Source organism: Gymnodraco acuticeps, unplaced genomic scaffold (genome assembly GCF_902827175.1).
Source record: "Gymnodraco acuticeps unplaced genomic scaffold, fGymAcu1.1, whole genome shotgun sequence".
Taxonomy (NCBI): domain Eukaryota; kingdom Metazoa; phylum Chordata; class Actinopteri; order Perciformes; family Bathydraconidae; genus Gymnodraco; species Gymnodraco acuticeps.
This window is the reverse complement of record NW_022991348.1, coordinates 339,072-355,468: the sequence shown is the minus strand read 5'-3', so window position 1 is coordinate 355,468 and position 16,397 is coordinate 339,072. Positions and strand designations below refer to the sequence as shown.

The 16,397-nt window shown below is 40.3% G+C and overlaps 1 protein-coding gene across 4 annotated transcripts; it reads left to right on the top strand.

The window, feature by feature from the left end:
• Positions 1-1,281: 1,281 nt before the first annotated feature.
• On the top strand, positions 1,282-11,126 carry LOC117562718 (cyclin-T2-like). Of its 4 annotated transcripts, XM_034240600.1 has the most exons (9): positions 1,284-1,501; positions 2,306-2,387; positions 2,476-2,604; positions 3,480-3,540; positions 3,642-3,704; positions 3,881-3,926; positions 5,363-5,526; positions 9,047-9,117; positions 9,207-11,126. In XM_034240600.1, exons 1-9 carry the CDS (start codon positions 1,344-1,346, stop codon positions 10,200-10,202), a joined length of 1,770 nt encoding a protein of 589 aa, XP_034096491.1. In that variant the 5' UTR covers positions 1,284-1,343; the 3' UTR covers positions 10,203-11,126. The 4 variants fall into 4 exon arrangements, 2 of the variants coding, with proteins under 2 accessions (XP_034096491.1, XP_034096493.1); XR_004571607.1 differs by having other exon boundaries at positions 1,282-1,501; positions 3,881-5,526; positions 9,207-9,271; XR_004571608.1 differs by lacking the exon at positions 9,207-11,126 and having other exon boundaries at positions 1,282-1,501; positions 3,881-4,257.
• The last annotated feature ends 5,271 nt before the right edge of the window (positions 11,127-16,397 follow it).

Here is a 16,397-nt window from a genome sequence, read left to right as displayed (position 1 = left end):
GTCATTTAGGCTGATGCTGCATATTTTAAATGCATAACTTTAACTTGTAAGTCATTTTTATTTAATAGCCATTATTTGTATTGGTGGGCTGAAATACAGGTTAAGACATGTTTATAGCTAATGCGATGTGTTTACATTCAATTATGCCTTATTTGTATTACAGTCATTATCCATCTGTTTATTTTGAAGGCGTTGTGCTGACAACCCTGATGCTCTCTGTTTGGAAACGCCATAGAAAAATATTCACAACAATTCCAAAGCGTCCCTTCTGGGTAAATTCGAGATGTCGTGAAATACCAACACCTGGACTCTAATTACCTGTTGACCCCAGAGGGTGAAGAGGAGTTATCATCATCCTCCTCCTCCTCATCATCACACAACAGTCCTGCATTGATGTGTTCACCATAAAGGGTTTCTAAGAGGAATAACTCATTTATAAGCAGACATTTGTTTTCTCTGCGTAAAAATGACTTCTCCCAATGCATTTACTTAGATCTATTTATTTAATGACAGACTATTGGTTGCATGTAGTTCATTTAGACTGCTTATACACTATGTAAACTTAACAGGTTCCTTGTTTTGTTAGATCACTTGTTGCAGAGTGTACTTGATTTGTGTTCTCTGCTTCCCTTTAGTGGCAGAAAGAGAGCAATGCAGAGCAGAAGATGCTCCACCATGAGGCAACACATTGTACATGCTTGCATAGGTCAAATATGATGAGATTAATAAAGACGTGTTTAGGAAGCCTTATCCAACAACATACTGTAATGCATAAAAATCACAACTTGGGGCTGGATAGTCTTAATTATATTGTTCAAATATTTGCAATATATGTCAACACGCAATCTGCAATTATAGAGAGACGGTGTGCCAACAATAAACATGCACTGTTAATAATAAGATAAGAATGCAATATGATTAGAATAACCTCTTATTTCTAAGGGGCCGAGCACTAGTGAACTCTAGTCGCTAAACTAGATATTTCAGCTCTTATTGCTATAGTGAAAATGACTAAAACTGTCCACAACTTTTATTCTGCATTATACTACACCGGATCTCACCTGGCTTTAATGTTCTACACTGCTGTTTGTAATATCTATACTGCCTTATACTGTTGTTAGTGGACATAATGTCAGATGTATCACTAAACATCACTGTGCACTTTACTGCTGTTTTTGGTTCTGATTTCTGTTGTTCTTGAATAAAAACACTCGATGCTCTTTGCACCTCCAGCATCCGGGGTGCGCTGTGCAGAAAGCAGTCCACCGGTAAAACCCATCTCGTCTTTCCGGTGCCCCCTCACTCCCTCCCGATGCTAGCACCGTCTTGGCTGCGGGAGCGTAATGGCGGTGCACCGGGGACCCTCCACCAAATGGATCTTCTCCCGGGAGCAGCTGGACAACACGCCGTCCCGACGCACCGGAATCGAGGGCGACCGGGAGCTCTCTTACCGGCAACAAGCGGCCAATTTAATCCAAGATATCGGCCAGAGACTCAACGTGTATCCTTCCAAAAAAAAAAAAACCTCCAGGCTAACCGGCCCACTGGTGTTAGCTCCTGTTAGCATTAGCTTCAAGAAACACCCAAACCGCAACACGTGTTAAAAGTCGCTTTTTTTGACAACCAGAACAGACGGAAAATCTTTTACTTACAGATGTCTTAAGGGTTGTTTACATCGGATTGCAATGTGTTTATATTCAGCCTGCAGGAAACGTGAAGGCCTGCCTGCTAGTTAGCTTAGCTATTGTTGTGTCTCTTCTTACTGCAGTCCATTGTTAGCTTTGTGTCTTATGGTATCTTTAATCAGAATGAGCTTTAATGCCAAGTAGCTTTACATACAAGGGATTTGTTTTGGTGTATATGATGCACACACACACACACACACACATACACACACACACAGGTAAAGAGGATTTCAAGTAAGTAAGAAAACAACCATTTATATAGAAAAAAGCTGTTATTCGTCAAGATGTAGACAATTATTTCAGCAAAAGTAAAAAGGCACAATATTAATTAAGAGGTATGAACACAATTTACAAAACTAACAATCCAGGTGGACACCAGCAAGTAACAGTATTTTAAATTAAAATTAGCACGTAGAAGTAGTCTGATAGAGAACATAATATTACACAGTTATTACAGATTGTGTTACAGAAGTTGAATAGTCTTAACTAAGAGATAACCGGCAGTACACATCATAATTATAAAGTCATATATATATATTGCACATAAGTGATATTGCATGATTACTAATACTGGTAGCCCTTATTATCATCCATGTGTCATTCCTTAACCGCACACCCAGCTCCCAATTGATTATCAACACTGCTATAGTATATATGCACAGATTTTATATGATTCACTCCTTCAGCAAATTCCATAGAAATGTAAGTACGACTGCAGTGTTTGCTGATGCTATAGATACTGCTGGTGCCGCCGATGAAAACTGAGGTTTTTCTTTCTTCTTCTGTTTAGGTTATTTCTCAGACTACGCTGTTCCTGGCAGCTAAAGTTGAGGAACAGCCCAGAAAGCTGGAGCATGTCATTAAAATAGCCCATGCCTACATTAACCCTCAAGAGCCTGCCCTAGACCCTAAGAGCAACGTAAGTAAACCACGGAGTAAACATTCATGCAATTGTTAGTAACTCGTAAAGTGTTTTTGTGAAGCTTTGGAAAGCTTCAGTCGAGCAGTAACAACATCATTATCTGTATAGATTATCATTTTCAAGCTTCACGTTGCTGCGTTTTATATAATAATCAGTATTAAATATCGCTCTTTAAGCACCCTTCCTCCACCCTTTACAGCAGGGGTGTCGAACTCAAATACACAGTGGGGCCGGACTAGTCGAGGGCCGGACTGGTTCAATGTTGCAGAACGTATTGAAATGAACTTATTGCACATATTCAACCTGGAACTAACGAAGCTTCAATGATTGCCTATAAAAACAACATTAAATAATCAGTTGCATTCATTTCTCATGGCTCTATCTGCAGCTTTTCCAGAGTCATATCTTATGAGTACATTTTTCCACAGGCCAACAGCTTCAACAAAACTATTTGGAAAAAACCAAACATGCCCTGTTGTCCTGAGAGAAAGTGCAGAAGGAAACATCCATTGAACTCAGTGAGCTGCTCTGTGATGCTAGCTCAGATACTTGGCATCTCATCTTGGGTGCAAGGTCATCAATGTTTGGGGTCAGGCTCTGAGCTGAGGAGACCCTCAGGATGGAGTGAAGGTGTGAGAGCAATATACCGGCGGGCCAGATCTAATAGGAATTAGACATTATCTTGTGGGCCGAAATTAAATCCACCACGGGCCTGATTTGGCCCCCGGGCCTTGAGTTTGACACATGTGCTCTACAGTTACCGGCCGCCTGCAGTGCTTTCATTTGATAGGAATGCTGATCTCAGGTTGAATCATCAGTATAAATGTGGCGGTAAACAGATTTAAAATTGTGCATCGATTGGTCTTTTTTAGGCATTCCAGCAACAGACACAAGAGCTTGTAGCACTGGAAACAATAGTGCTGCAAACCCTGGGTGAGTGCTAGCTTATATTCGACATGAAATATTCTTTTAGTTGCACATTTGTGCTGACGTTGTGCTGATCCTCCTCATTAAACATCTTTTATTCATTGCAGGTTTTGAAATAACAGTTGATCATCCACACACTGATGTTGTGAGGTGTTCCCAGCTAGTGCGAGGTAAACCTTCTCATATGTATCCCTGTTTAAAATACCTGTACATTGTCTTCTGTTTTAACACCATGTTGTGACTTGGTGCCACTTTTTCTGAGCTCGGTTAAATGAATGCTAATTTAAAATGCTATCTCAAAGTATCGTCTCATTTTCTAAAAACACACTTTCTTCTTGTCTTACAGCAAGCAAGGATTTGGCACAGACTTCCTATTTCATGGCTACCAACAGGTTATTATCCTGTTCCCATTATTGCACTGTAATGGCACACTATAGCTTCCTGTCCTGCAGGGCCCCCCTTCCTGTGTCCAACGCCCTTTTTGCGCCTGGATTTCGGGAAACCCCAATGTGGGGAAGTACCTGTCCGGGCTGCTGTGTGCGGTGTATTGTACGAGGGCTCCGTGTTGGCACATAGGGGTTGAATGCACAATGTGGAGTGTAGTGGTGCTGTCTACCTCTCAAGGTTGTTTGGTACGGAGTGCATATGTCTAAAAGAGAACTCTCAAGTGGTAGCCTGAATATAGATTGCCACTAAAGATTCTTAAACTTATAGAGTGCTTTGGTAAGTATAGTTTTACAGTTCTTTATACATGTTTTGTGCACATTTTTTTACCCTACCCTAAAAGCGCTAACACCAAACTATACTGCAAACTGTGCGGTTTGTATGACCAGATCTAACATAGGTGTGCATGTGTAACGTAGGGTTGTTGTCTTTTGAAGAGGCAGAAATATTTGGATATTTTGGTGACTAACGAGGGGTTAGCTGCTCTGAGGTTCCCCCCACAGATGAGGGTAGAAAGAATCCTTTAGTTCATGCACAGATACTGAAGTCTAGACTAAGTGGCAGTGATTGTAATAACCCCAAATAGTTGATAATGACAGTATTAAAGTAAAGGATGCATGATAGTTATCGGTAATTGGGGGACATTATATTGTGTATTATTAACAACAATGGAATTATGGCCAATTATACAAAGCCAAATTGCTTCAAAGTAAACGAGATCTACGACTAAGCTATGCAATAAGAGAAAACCATTGAATATGATTCTTAACTTTTGAGTTATAACACTATTTCACATCCTATAATTACATATCATTTCTGCATTGCGGCAAAGAGTGCACTTTTGCTTAGGCGGATGCCGTCTTGTTGGTAATAAGAGCAAGAAATCGGGCGTTTTTAAGTCTTATTTTAACTTCCTTTGTCACTGGTTTCGCTTCAGTACATACGAGCCGGTTTGCAGTCTCGTTTGGGATTCAGGGTGCAGAGAAAATTAACCGTAGAAAACTTTAAAAGCCTTAATCGTTTGTCTTTGGCTTCCAACGTCAGTGTTTCTCAGTCTTGGTGTGTGTTGTTGTGAAGTCCCGTTGATGTCATTAGAGATTTCATGTAATAGTTGCTCATTAAGAGATTGAGAAACACTGTTTTTAAAACACAATTTATACAGTTTCAAAATATGATGTCTTATACTTACATTTAAGAACATATCTTAGCAAAAATAGAAATATCTTATGTTCCAGTACTATAAGGTAAGGGTGTGTGTATGAGACGTGAACATAAGATGGCCAGTATGCTTTAAACTTCTATTTGAATGTATGAAGTGTGTTTAGTGTGAAATACCAGCAGCTGACGGTCGTACATCTCTCTCGTGTCTTTGTCTCCTCTGCAGTTTGCATCTCACCACCTTCTGCCTGCAGTACAGACCCACTGTGGTCGCCTGCGTCTGCATCCACCTGGCCTGCAAGTGGTCCAACTGGGAGATCCCCGTGTCCACAGACAGCAAACACTGGTGGGAGTACGTGGATCGCAGCGTCACGCTCCAGCTGCTGGACGGTAAGAGCCGCATGATGTGCATTATCTTTGCACTGGCTTTTAATCAGAGCTGGCAGAAGTACACACATCCTTTACTCAAGTAGAAGTACAGATACTCGTGTTTAAAAATACTCTGGTGAAAGTAAAGAACTTTGAAATGTACTTCAGTAAAAAGTACCCATAACTAGCAGCTGTTTTAAAGAGTACCTGACCTCCCTTTATATTAATAGAACAATAATGTCATTGTTAGCTAATGAATGTTTCCATGCTGAACAACGGCAACATGACAACGTTTCCATTGGTCCCTCTTCTTTAGAGAAGACCAGGAAATGATGGATACACGGATCGTGTTCAAATCAATAGGCACGCAATGACTCTAAAGAATAATGATCACGCATCAAACACACATTCAGACTAAAGGAACCAGCTGTTTGGAAAATGAGAGAAGTAGAAAGTACAGGTATTAGTGTTCAACATGTAAGAAGTAGAAAGTACAGGTATTTGTGTTCAACATGTAAGAAGTAGAAAGTACAGGTATTTGTGTTCAACATGTAAGAAGTAGAAAGTACAGGTATTTGTGTTCAACATGTGAGAAGTAGAAAGTACAGGTATTTGAGTTCAACATGTAAGAAGTAGAAAGTACAAGTATTTGAGTTCAACATGTAAGAAGTAGAAAGTACAGGTATTTGAGTTCAACATGTAAGAAGTAGAAAGTACAGGTATTTGGGTTCAACATGTAAGAAGTAGAAAGTACAGGTATTTGTGTTCAACATGTAAGAAGTAGAAAGTACAGGTATTTGGGTTCAACATGTGAGAAGTAGAAAGTACAGGTATTTGGGTTCAACATGTAAGAAGTAGAAAGTACAGGTATTTGAGTTCAACATGTAAGAAGTAGAAAGTACAGGTATTTGAGTTCAACATGTGAGAAGTAGAAAGTACAGGTATTTGGGTTCAAAGTGTGAGAAGTAGAAAGTACAGGTATTTGGGTTCAACATGTGAGAAGTAGAAAGTACAGGTATTTGTGTTCAACATGTGAGAAGTAGAAAGTACAGGTATTTGAGTTCAACATGTAAGAAGTAGAAAGTACAGGTATTTGGGTTCAACATGTAAGAAGTAGAAAGTACAGGTATTTGTGTTTAACATGTGAGAAGTAGAAAGTACAGGTATTTGAGTTCAACATGTAAGAAGTAGAAAGTACAGGTATTTGTGTTTAACATGTAAGAAGTAGAAAGTACAGGTATTTGAGTTCAACATGTAAGAAGTAGAAAGTACAGGTATTTGTGTTCAACATGTGAGAAGTAGAAAGTACAGGTATTTGAGTTCAACATGTAAGAAGTAGAAAGTACAGGTATTTGAGTTCAACATGTGAGAAGTAGAAAGTACAGGTATTTGAGTTCAACATGTAAGAAGTAGAAAGTACAGGTATTTGAGTTCAACATGTGAGAAGTAGAAAGTACAGGTATTTGAGTTCAACATGTGAGAAGTATAAAGTACAGGTATTTGAGTTCAACATGTGAGAAGTAGAAAGTACAGGTATTTGAGTTCAACATGTAAGAAGTAGAAAGTACAGGTATTTGAGTTCAACATGTGAGAAGTATAAAGTACAGGTATTTGAGTTCAACATGTAAGAAGTAGAAAGTACAGGTATTTGAGTTCAACATGTAAGAAGTAGAAAGTACAGGTATTTGAGTTCAACATGTGAGAAGTATAAAGTACAGGTATTTGAGTTCAACATGTAAGAAGTATAAAGTACAGGTATTTGAGTTCAACATGTGAGAAGTAGAAAGTACAGGTATTTGAGTTCAACATGTAAGAAGTATAAAGTACAGGTATTTGGGTTCAACATGTAAGAAGTAGAAAGTACAGGTATTTGAGTTCAACATGTAAGAAGTATAAAGTACAGGTATTTGAGTTCAACATGTGAGAAGTAGAAAGTACAGGTATTTGTGTTCAACATGTGAGAAGTAGAAAGTACAGGTATTTGTGTTCAACATGTAAGAAGTAGAAAGTACAGGTATTTGAGTTCAACATGTGAGAAGTAGAAAGTACAGGTATTTGGGTTCAACATGTAAGAAGTAGAAAGTACAGGTATTTGAGTTCAACATGTAAGAAGTAGAAAGTACAGGTATTTGGGTTCAACATGTGAGAAGTAGAAAGTACAGGTATTTGGGTTCAACATGTAAGAAGTAGAAAGTACAGGTATTTGAGTTCAACATGTGAGAAGTAGAAAGTACAGGTATTTGAGTTCAACATGTGAGAAGTAGAAAGTACAGGTATTTGAGTTCAACATGTGAGAAGTAGAAAGTACAGGTATTTGAGTTCAACATGTAAGAAGTAGAAAGTACAGGTATTTGAGTTCAACATGTAAGAAGTAGAAAGTACAGGTATTTGTGTTCAACATGTAAGAAGTAGAAAGTACAGGTATTTGTGTTCAACATGTAAGAAGTAGAAAGTACAGGTATTTGGGTTCAACATGTGAGAAGTAGAAAGTACAGCTATTTGGGTTCAACATGTAAGAAGTAGAAAGTACAGGTATTTGAGTTCAACATGTAAGAAGTAGAAAGTACAGGTATTTGAGTTCAACATGTAAGAAGTAGAAAGTACAGGTATTTGTATTCAACATGTAAGAAGTAGAAAGTACAGGTATTTGTGTTCAACATGTAAGAAGTAGAAAGTACAGGTATTTGAGTTCAACATGTGAGAAGTAGAAAGTACAGGTATTTGGGTTCAACATGTGAGAAGTAGAAAGTACAGGTATTTGAGTTCAACATGTAAGAAGTAGAAAGTACAGGTATTTGGGTTCAACATGTGAGAAGTAGAAAGTACAGGTATTTGGGTTCAACATGTGAGAAGTAGAAAGTACAGCTATTTGGGTTCAACATGTAAGAAGTAGAAAGTACAGGTATTTGAGTTCAACATGTGAGAAGTAGAAAGTACAGGTATTTGAGTTCAACATGTGAGAAGTAGAAAGTACAGGTATTTGAGTTCAACATGTAAGAAGTAGAAAGTACAGGTATTTGTATTCAACATGTAAGAAGTAGAAAGTACAGGTATTTGGGTTCAACATGTAAGAAGTAGAAAGTACAGGTATTTGGGTTCAACATGTAAGAAGTAGAAAGTACAGGTATTTGAGTTCAAAATCTAAGTAAAAGTAAAAAGTCATCGCGGAGTAAAGTACTGATACCAGAAACATGTACTTAAGTACAGTAACAAAGTATTTGTACTCCACTAGTTCCCACCTCTGCTTTTAATACTAGTTGAACATGACATTTCTATGTTTCTAGTTATTGTGCTTTTTATCTTAATTATTGTTTTATTATTTTACTCCTATTGTATAAAACAAATAAAGATTGAGATATTATTGTAATATAATCATATTAGTGCAGGTTTATTTAGCTGTGCAAAAAATACCGGATACTTCAAACTGAATCAATACAAAGGCCAAAAAGACAGCATTTTAATAGACACACTACGACTGAGGCCCCAAAGGTTCATGTGTTGCATCAAGGAGACATGACATGTCTTATTTCTTCTTTTCCAGAGCTCACACACGAGTTTCTTCAGATCCTTGAAAAGACGCCCAGCAAACTGAAGAGGATACGAAACTGGAGGGTGCGCCATTAATACTTAACGTAACGCCATTTGACGGCTTGGAGTATTTACCTTCAGTATCTCATGTTGAATTCTTTGTTTTTTTACAGGCTATTCAAGCAGCTAAGAAGCCAAAGTCGGATGGCTCTTCTGTGGACAGTGTGTACCAGGGGACGTCCTTAGATGGCCTTCCCGGGGTCAGCAACTCCTTCTTCCCCTCCACTTCCTCAGACTCTTCAGACATGCCGTCCCTCAACAACATCGCAGCCTCCTACGCCTCCTACCAGCCGCTGAGCGACGAGTCAAAGAGCTGCGGATACGACAACTTCCCCGAGCCGGACTTCACGCTGGTGAAACACGAACACAAAGCTGCCGGCGGCTCCAGCAGCAAACAGCAGCCGCTCAATGCAAACGCTGCCACTTTTTCACGGCCGCAGAAAGTGTTGACTCTGGAAAAGTACCGAGAGAAACACGCGGCGACGGACGTGACCTCGCAGAACGGCGTAAAGGACGAGTCGAACACGGACATGTACATACCTCCCCAAACCTCCTCGCACCACCACAAGAAGCGCTCCCAGCAGGCGGGGCAGTCGGGCGACGGCAGGAGAGAGAAGAGCAGCTCGAAAAAGGCTCGGCTGCCTCACTCTTTAGCGGAAAACGGCTCGGCAACGGGCGAAGAGCTCAAGATGAGAATCAAAGTTTCGTCGGAGCGTCACGGCGGCTCGGAGCCAGGCGGTAAAGACAAGCACAAAGAGCATCACCGCCACTCGAAACACGGCCACTCGAATCCTTACGCCCTCAGTGGGAACGCCCGGGGGACAATAGACAGCGCCTCGTTATCGATAAGAGCTCCTGACGGGGCCTCCTCTTCCTCCCGTAAAAGACCTCACTCTGAAGCCGGAAACCACCACCACCATTCGTCCAAGAGCCGGAGCTCCAAAGCAGGTTCGGCCCATTTCTCGTCAGAAGGAGGCCAGAGGATGATGGAGCATCACGGCCACGACGGCACCAACGGCATGCTGACCACAAACGGCCAACACACCGACTACAAAGACACTTTCGACATGCTGGACTCTTTACTAAGTGCCCAAGGAATGAACTTGTAACCCTCGGAGTCCGCAGTGTTGTCTAGAATAAGGTATTGCCATGTTTAATAGAAATTTTAAAGAATTTATTTGTCTTAAGTTATCTGCATCTCCCTCAGTCGTGTCTACACACTGATGAAAAAGTAAAATCTTATGCATAGAGCTGTGTACTACTAGCTTGCAAAAAAAAAAAGTTTTAAAGAATTACGGCTGAAATTTTAAACATTCTTTTAACGCGAGCTGACATTATGATTTTCGTGCATGTTTCTAAGTCACACAAGGGAAGCTAGTGTTCGCAGCCATCGTGACAGTTTACAAACGGTCCTTTCTTTCCTTTCCCGTATGTTGAAGACGTTTTGTTCCACTGAAAATCTCAGGTCTTGAACTTTTTTGATATAAGAACGAATCTTCCTCTGTTTGGGTTTGTTCCCTGTACCTGTGGAGATGTATCTCCTCGTCCGTTTGCTGACGACGGCGGCAGCACCTCGTGTGTCTGTCTCTCCCCCAGTTTCCACCGTCTGCGAAAACATGGTCTGCTTACTTTTCAAAGAGTGCATCAATAGCTCAAAAAAATAAACGAAAAACAAACATGTCTATTTGCTGTTTATCGGGACTCCTAAGGCCGCACCTGAACTTAATGTGCAGACTCATTATAGAGCCACAAATGAAGTTTACGTTACAGCTGCTGTGAAAGTGCATTTAAGATATACAGACTAAAAATGACAGAAAGGGCCTTGTGATTGTACCTTGTCAATCGCTATACAGTATGATAAATGTTATTAACTTCCAGAAAATCTCTAAAATAAGAATGTGTAAATAGGACTAGTTATTGCATCAGTCCAGACCTTCCTCATTCAGTGTGTCACGGGATCTAAAGCAGACTCTGTATTGATGAACATATCCTCGATTTGTGTATTGGGAGCCCAAATAAAGGTGTAAAAGTGACTTCTGTTTCAAAAACATGGATTCTGTCTGTTTGGGGAGGGCAAACAAAACACTTGTAGACATTACATGATACTTGTTAGACTTACATACTCAATACTGTGTACAATCGGGGTTTGAACCTGTGACCACCTACACGCACATCCACTGCGCCACACACCGCCTGTAGACAATGGGAGAATTTGTTTTTTATTGCTTTTATATATTTTGTCTCGGTTTAAAGTTATAGGGCTGCAAATGACGGTTAATTTAATTCTCTAATGACCCACAGATTATACTCCATTAATGGATTAAGATCAAATAAATCTGTAAAATGTCCAACAATTAGGAAACATCTCTTAAAAACCCTTAGATATTCAGTGTACCATGCTATAAGCTGGAACCAATAACCTCATTTTATTTGTATTCTTATTAAAAGCGTCAACATGGTTGCTGACCTGTTTTCAGGCGTTATAGCTTTAAGACAACACTCAATGTCTACATACTAGCTTTTCCCAGGGCTTTGAACTACAACCTGTTTTCTTCCTCTGTAAGATCACAATAGATAAATAAAACCTGAGATGACAACTGAGCTTTTTCCAATGCATACCATGTGCAGGGGAAGTCGTGTAAAGCTCCAAAAAGCTAGTTAACGGTCCCATGTCATGCTGTTCCTGTTATCACCCGTCCCCTTGTTGTTATGAAGGTGTTTCTGCATGTAAACGGTCTGCAGTCACAAACCCTCAAAGTGCACCCTGTAGCGAGTAAAACTCTAACACAGAGAAGACCTGTCTGTGCTGCCCCAGAACGCCTCGTTGGACATTTATCTTCTTCCATTGTTTGCTTCCTGGGTTCTGTGACGTGTGAACTCCCAGATCAACAACAAATGACCGGATTGGCTCAAATGGACCAATCCTTGGAGCACCTCCCACACCAGGGTCCCTTGGCTAACTAACAGGGAGTCCCATTGACTTGCATAGAGCTCCCTGGTTGGTAATAGACGAGTTGGGATGATGGAGGAATGCTCTCCGCAGTTCTATTCTCACAGCGTTAGAAACCTTTTCTTTCTCAATATCAAGCCACACTTATTGTTTTTACTTCGGCTGTGAGTGTTTGTGTGCTCAGGATGAGTTTCGCTTGTTCTCGCTGTATCGCCGACCCGAAAACCTGTCCGCTCCTCGCAGCAGCAACGAGCCTCGCAACGTCCCGACCAATCAGAGCACACTGGGCTCACAGGGAGGGGGGGGGGGGGGCAGGAGCTCCAACAAGCCGTTTAGGACAGAGAGTGAATACACATGCTATACAGAGATGCTGTGAGGAACCAATGTGATTTTGGAACATTGCACAATTTAAATGTATTCTAGTTGACCTCAACAACGGAGATATGATCAGTAGAAATGGCCATGACATGGGACCTTGAGTTTGTTAGTTTTTTGTCAAAGCAAACTGACATTTCTTACATAATATTATTCTGCTTTTAACACAGCGATGAGACAATTAACCTAAACATGCCAAACAAGTCCCTGGTACAGTATGATCCTCCATATCATATCTACAAGAAGATATCCCTCATCCCTGGGGGGTTTTATTTATATTTTGTTGCCTCAAAAAGCTACCGATTTGCATGCCTGTCAGATCTCATGAAGTACTCCACTCGAGTTTCCCCTTAAAAAAACGCATTCCTCAGTGCAAAAAAATAAAACCTTAAGCCCTTAATTTTGGCCTGGAAAGCTCACGTCGCAAGCAGAAATGAAAATAAGTGCCAAATCATGCAGATGGTTTAATCCCAGCCTCATAACATTGGATGTATTCCCCGTTGAATGTAAGCCCTCGCTGCGTTTTAAGATAAAACAATCACTTGTCAAACGCCGCCACAGAAAATTCTCCTCAAGACTGAACACACACTGGTCAATCCCTGCCGCCTCTATGCTTACATATAGTCATTGTTTAGGATACTAACAATGATGATTACATTACATGTCCAGCTTTCAGTGCAGGCCATGCTTAAAACAGCTCTAATGGAGTGTGAATGGAGGCGGTGCTGCTGTGTCCCTAACGTTAATGGGAGTAATGAGGCATACATTGGGCTTTGGCGTGAGCAGAATACTTAATTTAGTTTGGGTTAGTCGTATAATGTACATTTACTCTAGAAATGTGTGTAAGAAAACTTCGAGGCTACATTAATTGAGTATTTTCATTTTATGCTACTTTATACTCTAATATATTTATTTGACATCTTCTCAGAGTCTGATTGTTAGGTAATACACAATATATATTAACCAGTGGTGTGAAGTAACTAAGTACATTTACTCAAGTACTGTACAATTTTGAGGTACTTGTACCCCACTACAATTCAGAGGTTAATAGTGACTTTTAGTTACTTTACAGATGTGGATGAATGATGTGAAATATAATCAAGTGTTGAATCAGACTTTAGTTCCACCTGGAGTAAATCCACCAGCTACCCTGCAGTATACAAAGCCATTCAAACTAGCTGCACCTTCACCAGCTTTGAGAACACTTTCATGATCAATCATTATAAAACATATCATATATATTATTCTGAAATGGACCAATCTGCACAACGAATACTTTTACTGTCGCTACTTTCACGATATTTTGATGAGAATACTTTTCTACTTTTACTTGAGGAACATTTTGAATGCAGGACTTTTACTGTAACAGAGTATTCCTACACTCTGGTACTTCTACTTTTACTCAAGTACAAGATCTGAGTACTTCTACTTTTACTCAAGTAAGATCTGAGTACTTCTACTTTTACTCAAGAACAAGATCTGAGTACTTCTACTTTTACTCAAGTACAAGATCTGAGTACTTTTACTCAAGTACAAGATCTGAGTATTTCTACTTTTACTCAAGTACGAAGATCTGAGTACTTTCTACTTTTACTCAAGTACAAGATCTGAGTATTTCTACTTTTACTCAAGTACAAGATCTGAGTACTTGCTACTTTTACTCAAGTACAAGATCTGAGTACTTCTACTTTTACTCAAGTACAAGATCTGAGTATTTCTACTTTTACTCAAGTACAAGATCTGAGTACTTCTACTTTACTCAAGTACAAGATCTGAGTACTTCTCACTTTTACTACAAGATCTGAGTACTTCTCACTTTTACTACAAGATCTGAGTACTTCTCACTTTACTACAAGATCTGAGTACTTCTCCCTTTTACTACAAGATCTGAGTACTTCTCTCACCTCGGAAATCAACGAGTAAACACAAATTCAAATATAATTAAAGGTGAGATATGCAGGGTACAGGTCTTACTTGTAACAGAGTATTTTAACAGTCTAGTTTTTCTACTTCCACCACTGCATCCCAGCTTCCTTTGTGTCTTGATAATTGCAGCAATTACGTAATCCTTTTCATTTATTAGCGAACGTACCTCGAGGGCACTTTCTTCTTGCTTAATGAACAAACACGCGGCGAAGATGTTTGCCAGTGAAACCTGCCGTTCGGTCCCTCTACCAAACCTCAAGTGGCTTTTCAAGGTTCATCTTTTAACTTTATACTCTCTCACACAATGCAGCATTGGTGGTTCATTCGTGGGTAGAACATAAATCCCGTTCCTGATAATTAACTAGCACCCTCAGAGCAAACGCAGCGCTTTCACCAAGTATTACCTTCTAATTTTAGCGTGGAATACAATGGGGAAATTCAGCGGGAGAACGTCAGTGAAAATGCAACCATCTGGACATTCTCGCACACTGGTGGGAGGGTGATGATTTATTTTCAGCAACCTCTCGAGCTGAATAAGAGACGCCTACTGCTCGCAAAATCCGCAGAGGGGAAGAGATATGTGCGGGGCTTTTGTGAGCAACAAATCCCAGAATTAAGAGCCATCTGAAAGGAAAACACCAGCCAAGCTCTAATTACAAATCAAAAGACAGGAACATATATATAGACGTGCAAATGCAAAGGTCCAAGACACAAAGGCTGTTGTTTCAGCGGATAAGGCAGCGAGTTAAAGTACATAATTAACTTTAAAATCATGACTCATGACTTATTTTTCCATCAAGGATGCACAACAAGGAGAGATGTTTTCAGTTTGGGAAGAGAGTATTTTCAGCCGTTTGTCACAGAATTACAGGTTTCTAAATGCAGCCCTTTTCATATCATGATGCTCTGATTACCAGCTGTTTAGCACCTTATGGACACTAGATGGCAGTATTACCTTTGGCCGTTTAATGCCAGCCAATCAGACCAGCAGCTACACAAACATCCAGCATCCTTTCTCTGCTTTTAGGATGATTTTTTTTTTCTAAAAACAAACAGGACGCCGTGTTGAATAACCTTGAAAAAAAAAGGTTATGCCATGAATCCAAGGTGCCTCTCAGCACTCTGTGAACCTCAGTCACCAAAACCACACGTCTCGCCACACACTCTGGACTTGATCCATCTAATTAACAGTTTTGGATAACTGTTGGACAACGAGGGGTTTGGAGACATCGCAGGAAATGTCACAGTGCTGGGGTTGATCAAAAAGGCCTTTGCAGAGCAGCAGCATATGGGACACTTATGAGTCTTAATGCAAATGATGCCCAGGAAATTGTGCAGGAAAGTGGCATAATTATAAGCCATTGAAAGTCCATTGTCATTCCTGTCTGAGAGGTCTCTCTTGAAAAATCGGGAGCTGATGCAAAGCCCTCGAAGTACCTGAGATAGAGCCGGAGGGGGGAAATGACTGGGCCTCGGCTGCTATTATGCCATGGTGGCGCAATTATCTCCAATGACTGGCAGGAGCATAAATTAGCCTCTGTCTTCGTGCTTGGGTTGACTTTTTGTTCCTAACAAGTGCTAAGATATCCCTTTTTCACATGGTAAAAACAAGAAGCTGTAGTGCTCTCTTTACCCAGCTGTTCTCTGTGAAAAACAAGACATTATATCTCAGTTTCTCTCAGTAATTATTCCCTTTATTACCCCAGTATATCTCTCCGCCCTGATTCAAATGCATCCTCTCGCGGCCTGAACACCAGAGACTCGTGTTTGTGGCGGGAACTGCAGAGCACCAGCTGTCCTTTAAAAAGAAACGGCTAAAAGAACACACACACACAGTTGATGTGAAATGTCTTCCTCCCAGCTCGTCCCCAATCATCAATAATTCACCGGCTTCGACATTTGAACTAATTATGGTGCACCGATGGCCTATTTGAGTAGGGTCCTGTCAGATGAGAGCTGATGTCAGCGGTCTGCAGAAAGAAGCGACAGCAGTGGAGGCTGAAGCCATTAAAATGAATGGAAAGCACCTCTAACAATCGTATACCCCCACACA